The sequence below is a fragment of the Pantherophis guttatus genome, chromosome 1, assembly GCF_059756535.1.
Source record: "Pantherophis guttatus breed Tessera chromosome 1, ASM5975653v1, whole genome shotgun sequence".
NCBI lineage: Eukaryota > Metazoa > Chordata > Lepidosauria > Squamata > Colubridae > Pantherophis > Pantherophis guttatus.
Window position 1 is genome coordinate 206,679,179 of NC_142063.1, and position 7,699 is coordinate 206,686,877.

Sequence of the window (7,699 nt, forward strand, 5' to 3'; positions counted from 1 at the left end):
CCCCACACCCCGTGCGACCCCTGCTTTTGTCACGTGATGGCATGGTGGGCCCAATAGACCTGTTTTTCGCCCTCCCCAGGCTCCAGAGGCTTTCTTGGAGCCTGGTGAGGGCAAAAATGGCCTTCCCCATCCCCCCAGAGACCGGAAATGGCCATTTCTTGACTTCCGGTGAGCCCAGAGGGCCCAAAAATCAGCTGGCCAGCAGTGGAGCTGAGCTAGGGCAACGCTCACGTGCCCACAGATATGGCTCCGCATGCCATCTGTGGCACTCGTGCCATAGGTTTGCCATCATGGTTCCATATTATTTTATTTTTGAATGAGATATAATTGATTGGAATTTAATATAGGTGAATTGAAGGAACTTCTGCTACTTTAAAATGTAACATAGGTAAGATGAGGCAGAGTAATGAGTTTTTTTGGGGGGGGGAGTTTGAAATCCATCTGGATTTTATATATGGGTGAAAAGAGATTAGACCAGGGAAGTAATGATTAACCCTGGATTCATGACACTAGTTTTGCTGTATGCATGTTGTTATAACAGCTACTTTAGAACTAAAAAATTAACAATAAAATTTTTTTCTATTAATTGAAGGTAATTGTTAAGTATCATCCTAAATTTATGAAATGTGATTTCACCCATATGAAACCTTTCCTTTCTAGGTGTATCCACCTACAAATATGAAGGCAACCGTTTCACACTAAATACACAGTATGATTTAGCTCATCCTGACCTAAGTGGAAAATATAAAGCTGTCTACGTTGTAGAAGGTGACAGGTAAATATACTCTCGTCATTGAAGGCAAATATACATGTCCCAGGATAATATTGCAGGATCCAATCTGAGTCAATGAATGTGCCCACCATGCACATTTCTTGAAGAGAAATGATTGGAGCCTGGGAAACAGACCCCTTGTCAGTCAATAGGAGTACTGATTTACCACCAGCCTACCAGGTACTTAGGAGCCATGTGCAGCATAAGGAAACAGTAATTAATGACTTAATGGCCAGCCATCAACATCCTAATTAAGAATAAAAAGCCACAACCAGGCACCATATAAATATAATGCACACACATAACCCAATGGTGAAATCCAATTTTTTTTTACTACCAGTTCCGTGGGCATGGCTTGGTGGGCACGGTGTGGCTTGATGGGCATGGCAGGGGAAGGATATTGCAAAATCTCCATTCCCACCCCACTCTGGGGCCAGCCAGAGGTGGTATTTGCCGGTTCTCCAAACTACTCAAAATTTCCGCTACCGGTTCTCTGAACTGCTCAAAATTTCTGCTACCAGTTCTCCAGAACCTGTCAGAACCTGCTGGATTTCATCTCTGACATAACCAGTGCACACATTCTGGAGAGAAAGAAGTTCTCTGAGAATGGGCTCCAGCACGACCCCAAAAACTTGGAAGAAAAAACCTTTGATCCCGGGGATTGACTCAGATTATATCTTAAATATATTCTCTTTGTTAACAAGTCTATAGGTGAAACTATACGCCATAAACGGGGATCCATTGAGCAGTGTTATATAAGGGAGACTGTACACCTTACTCTGTAAGCATTATCTGGCTTCTCCGCTGATTTTTGTTCGTCAGAAGGTTGCAGTTTTTGCAACCAGAACCCGCAACCACCATAAATATGAACCAATTGCCAACCGTTCCAATTTTGATCGCATGACTACAGGGATGCAGCAATGGTCATAGATGTGAAAAATGGTCATAAGTCACTTTTTTCAGGGCCGTTTTAACTTTGAACAGTCACTAAACAAACTGTTGTAAGTCGGGGACTACCTGTATTAAAGATAGGGTTAAGCTTATGATTGGTAATGAGGATATTTAGCAGGCTTCTTTCCCAGAACTGCATTTGGCCTACTATATTATTTCTTTTATAGCACACCATCAACACTTCCCTTTTAAATGTCTCTGACTGAATAACAGAGCTTCATGTATGGCTCTTTGAAATACTTCCCATGTTAACTTTTAAATTATTCTTTCCATCATATCAATTCAAGGTCTGCATAACATGTCACCTCAGTCATGCCATTGAATAATTCAGTAGAGTAACTCAGCCATTTACAGTTAGTCCACAACTTACGACAATGATTGAGCCCAAAATTTTGGTTGTTAAGTGAGACATTTGTTAAGTGAGTTTTGCCCCATTTTACAACTTTTCTTGCCACAGTTGTTAAGTGAATCACTGAAGTTGATAAGTTAGAAACCCGGTTGTTCAGTGAACCTGACTTCCCCGTTGAGTTTGCTTGTGAGAAAGTCGCAAAAGGGGATTGCAGGATCCCAGGATACAGCAACGGTCGTAAATATGAACCAGTGGCCAAGCATCTGAATTTTGATCACATGATCATAGGGATGCTGCAAAGGTCTTAACTGTGAAAAACGGTCATAAGTCACAGTTTTCAGTGCCATTGTAACTTTGAACTGTCCACTAAACGAACTGTTGTAAATTGAGGACTACCTGTATAATAGGCCATTTTTAAAAAATGCTACTTTGTATTAATGAGCAATTAACTTATCCTGTGATTACTTTGTGTCTCTTTTAGAATTGTTCGGGACACAGCATCCCTGGACATCACCAGTCCAACTTTCACGGATGTCCAAGTACGCTACCAGGGAGATGATTCAAGTGTTTCTACATCGATATCATCTTCTTCAGCTGGTACTCTCCGTGTTCTTATCAACCTGGACTCCAGTATTCTCAACAGCAGGATTGTCTACCAATCTCAGGTAGGCAAGGTTAAAATTAAGACTATGCTCCATAGTTCTAATGACCTTCAATTTTATCCTGACCAAGTCGGACTGACTTCAGTGGGAACTAGTTTTCATTACTGTCATTAAAGCCTCTACTAAGGGCTGGATTTGCCCTTAGCTGCAGCTTTGATTTGTCCTTCCTTACACAAGGGCATTTTTTCAGCATTCTGTTGCAAAATCCAACGTTCAGGTGCTAAAGTAGAAAGATGAAAGGGCATGTTAACTCTATTATTTCCTTTAATTTATTCTTAAATGCTCCTTTAATCAAATGTTCCCTTAATCAACCGCCCTGTCAGAACCTCCACAATTAAAGGCCAGTAAAATGTTAATGTTGTTCCCCATATGTATTCAGTTACTATCATTTAGTTGGCATATAGGGACTGATTAATTCAAAAGGCATACTGAGTAACAATACGTTCATAATATTGTGTTGATGTGCATGTACAGTATATGTGTATGTGTATAAATACACATATAAACATATGTGTAAACTAAATATTCAGATACCTGAATACTGATCCAATTAAGGAATACATAAGTATTCTCAATACTGACTATCAGTATTGATAGTGATAAGAAGTGTAGCCATCAGCGCAACTTTTCCTCCAATTATTAGTTATGCAATGCACTACTCAATCCTACTACAGGTCTATTTCATACAAATGCAAATGCTAATGCTAATGTTAATGCAAATACGGAATAGAATAGAATGGAATGGAATGGAATGGAATGGAATGGAATGGAATGGAATGGAATGGAATGGAATGGAATGGAATAGAATAGAATAGAATAGAATAGAATAGAATAGAATAGAATAGAATAGAATAGAATAACAGAGTTGGAAGACATTGGAGGTCTTCTAGTCCAACCCCCTACTTAGGCAGGGAAACCATATACCATTTCAGACAAATGGTTGTCCAATGTCTTCTTAAAAACTTCCAGTGTTGGAGCATTCACAATTTCTGAATGCAAGTTGTTCCATTGATTAATTGTTCTAACTGTCAGGAAATTTTTCCTTAGTTCTAGGTTGGTTTTCTCCTTGATTAGTTTCCATCCATTGTTTCTTGTCCTGCTCTCAAGTGCTTTGGAAAATAGCTTGACACCTTCTTTATATCCCCACGTATTAGAGATATTGGAATACTATCCTGTCACCCTTAGAAATTTCTTCTTACTTCCAAGTTGTTTCTCTCCTTGATTAATATGAACAAGAGAGATATTGTGGTGCAGTTCAAGAGCTCTTTAAACAGACATCAGTGAATGAGCATGGTAGCCATACCACTTTTTTTCCCCATTTCAGTGCTTTTAATACATCTACAGCAGATGTGTAGTTCAGCTTGTTATTATCATTTCTTTAAAAGACTGAAAAATAGAAACAGAACTAATATCTGTAATTTCTAGTAGAAATGTTTAAGAATTCTTAAAAAAAAAAAAAAAAACACCTAGCACTCATTAATGTCACTCATGCCCTCGTCACTTCCTGCCTCGACTACTGCAACGCTCTCTACATGGGGCTCCCCTTGAGGAGCACTCAGAGGCTCCAACTGGTGCAGAATGCGGCTGCGCAGGTACTTATGGGGGCGACATGGCGCTCCCACATGACACCTCTCCTGCGCGAGCTGCATTGGCTTCCAGTGGTCTTCCGAGTGCGCTTCAAGGTGTTGGTTCTCATCTTCAAAGCGCTCCATGGCTTAGGACCCGGTTACTTACGAGACCACCTTCTGCCTCCGATAACCTCCCACCGGCCAACACGCTCCCACAGAGAGGGCCTCCTCAGGGTGCCGTCTGTCAGGCAATGTCGGCTGGCGACCCCCCGGGGAAGAGCCTTCTCTGTGGGGGTACCCGCCCTCTGGAATGAGCTACCCCCAGGGATACGACTAATCCCGGACCTCCGGACCTTCCGCCGGGCCCTGAAGACTTTTTTATTTCAGCAAGCCGGGCTGGGTTAAAAATTTTTAATTGGGGAATTTTATGGGTAAGGGGTTTTAAATTGGAGAAGCCAAAGATAATTTAATTTCGTTTTAATGTATTTTAATATTTGTATTGTGTGTTTTTAATTTTGGCTGTTCACTGCCCCGAGTCCTTCGGGAGAGGGGGTGGTATAAAAATTTAATAATAAAAAATAAAAATAAAATGTGAAATGAGATACAAGAAGTACCAGCATATGTTAAAGCAACATGGACTGATTAGGCCTGATCCATCCATTCAAAAGATTCTTGGCAGATAAGTGGCAAATAAATTTAACAAATAAATAAATAAAAGATTCTAGGATACTTCTCCCTTCTGTTCTGTTGCAATTCTGCTAATTATCAGTACCATCATATCTGTCATTAGCTATCTGGATTTAAAATCCAATTTTAAATAACATCAAATGCAAAGTGTTGGCCAAGGATTTAAGACAGAAAATGAATCATTTGAGTACTTTTTATGAAATGGTACTTTACAATTTTTAACAACTCTATATCAATTAATAAATTGAATCACCATATTAAGGGTGGATGATTGCTCTGAAAAGAAATACTTGTACAACACGATAGATACCTTACTTATATTTTTATATGCTGTGCTTTTTCTTTTCAAATTCTTTCAAGATACTATAAAATCAGCCAAAATATAATTGATTTCATTTAATGAAACAATGAGTAAATGTCTTGTTCCATAACAAAGTAAAAAAATCCTTCATAAAAATTTTATTTTACATTTACAGTCTAACCCTCGGAATGAAGTGGAAATCTTAAAAAGTGAAATATCCTTCAAAAATCCAGAACTGATTCAAATCAAAACCAACTGGAAAGAGGAGGCTGTCACAGAATTACTTGAAGGTTTAAAAGAGAAGGTGCCTAAAATGGCTGATGCTTTGTACTTTGCTGCTAACAAGTACCACCGTGAATATACAGGCATGGAAATCAGTCCTGCTGTCTCAAAACTGAAGGATACTCTGAGAAATAATATTGACAGAACATACATGAACACAGTAAACAGTATCAGCGAACTAGAACAACAGCTTCATGAAGTAACGAATCAGGTCACAGGAAAATACGAACAGATTAAGACAGAATCCAAAAAACTATACAACAAAGCTGCAGATCAAGCTAGCCAAATAGAGTATGACCAAATTAGAGCCCAATTTTGGGATGCCATAATGGATGCAATAGTAGAATACCATAAACAAATAAAACGTCTCATTGATTCGGCCATTGAATTTTTGAAGGTAACGAGATTCCAGGTACCAGGCCTTCCTGGGAGGCACACTGGTGAAGAACTTTATGTGATAATCACTGAAAAAGTAGCACAAGCTGTAGATCAGTGCATTACAAAAGTGCAGGAATATTTTGATTCTTTGGTTGCCTTTGTCAATGAAGCAGAAATTAAAATCCCAGCTTCCTCTGAGGTAATCAAAGGTAGTGACATACTTGCAGAAATCAAAGTATTTTTAACCCATGTACAAAAGAAAGCTAGTCAGATATTTGTTGGTCTCCGGGAGATTGACTTTGCGCAGCATCTAAGAGACCTAAAAGAAGGAATTGAGCAAGTCTTCCAAAAGATAGAAGAGCTTATCAGAAAGTTACAAGCTCAAAACTACGATGATCTGAAAGAGCAAACAAAACAACTGTTTGTCAAGTTCTTACAATCCCTGAATAGCTTAGCAGGTGAAGTAAAATATTTATCTCCTCGCATTGCAAACATTATCCAGAATATTTTCTCTGAAATTTATAATAAGTTAGAAGATGTTCTACATGGCATAAGAGATTTAAGGAAGGAATATTTTGACCCAAGTGTCGTTGGATGGTCTCTCAAATATTATGAAGTGGAAGAAAAATTGATCAATTGGCTGAAGACTTTTTTTAACACTATTCTAGAGTGGCACACCAAATGGATAAACAATGCTGCTGACCTGATGATAACCCTGACAGAGCAAGCAAAAGAAGTTTTGGAGAACCAAGAAAAACTTGCTGAGCTTTCTAAAACTGCACATGAAAAAATCCAGTATTGGTCTAAAGTAGCAAAACAGAGTGCTGCCAAACAAAATCAACAGATCAAGGCAAAGCTGCAGGAGTCATACAACCACCTTTTCAATTCTTATGGAACGCTCATCAGTGAGACAAAAAGATTGATTGACTTAACAATTGAGAAGTATACTGCATTCTTCCAATATCTCCAAAAGCTACTCGATTGGATTGAGAAAGTGACAGCCGATACTCTGAGGCCCTATATAGCTGTTCGGCAAGGAGAGCTCAGAATAGATATACCAAAACCATTCAATTTGTCAGCAATTTATCAAGGCCCATCAAGCGATGAAGATCTTCAACAGAAACAAACTATTTTGGCAAGTCGCTGATCTAAACGCCACCAAAAAATAAAATAAAATCAGTGAGCAGCAACATTTCATGAATCTGTAGACTTATGCTGGGCAACTGACTGTGGAACAGATCAAGCAGAATGTACAGACGTACTCACAGGGGGGAATAATGGTACAAATTGTTATCACATATTTAAAGGCAGCAATCTGAATTTCTGCACTATCAGTAAACTCTTTGAAGCTGTTGTATATGAAAGCTAAATAATCTGTGAGTCAGTTTGTTCCTCTGCAAAGTCAATAAATGAATTCATTTATTTCCTCTTAGCGTCCTTTATTACAGGTTTACTTGTGGGAGCTAGTTCATCATCCAGTTTGCTAATGAAAGGTTTTACACTGGCTTCATAGCTCATCTGGCCTCTTGTTGTTCAATCTATTTTGCAACTGATCTTAATAAATATTCGTAACTCTACAGAATAAGATAGAGGTCACGCTAAATTAAAGAATGTAAATTATCAATAATTTTCAATTGGGAATATAACAAGTGTGCCTAAAGCAACAACAACAAAAAGAAAAGGAGACTGTAGACAAATATGGGGATGAAATCTATGCATTCTTTATAAGAAAATAAAAATGATTCAGAT

General features: G+C 38.6%; 1 protein-coding gene across 1 annotated transcript in view; it reads left to right on the forward strand.

Annotated features, from left to right (window-relative positions):
- Positions 1 to 7,372, forward strand: part of APOB (apolipoprotein B) — a 50,274-nt gene extending 42,902 nt beyond the window's left edge. The window contains exons 26-28 of the mRNA XM_034432191.3: positions 661 to 775; positions 2,554 to 2,737; positions 5,466 to 7,372. Coding sequence (XP_034288082.2) covers positions 661 to 775; positions 2,554 to 2,737; positions 5,466 to 7,097 — 1,931 coding nt within the window. The 3' untranslated portion in view covers positions 7,098 to 7,372. The remainder of the gene's footprint in view (positions 1 to 660; positions 776 to 2,553; positions 2,738 to 5,465) is intronic.
- The last annotated feature ends 327 nt before the right edge of the window (positions 7,373 to 7,699 follow it).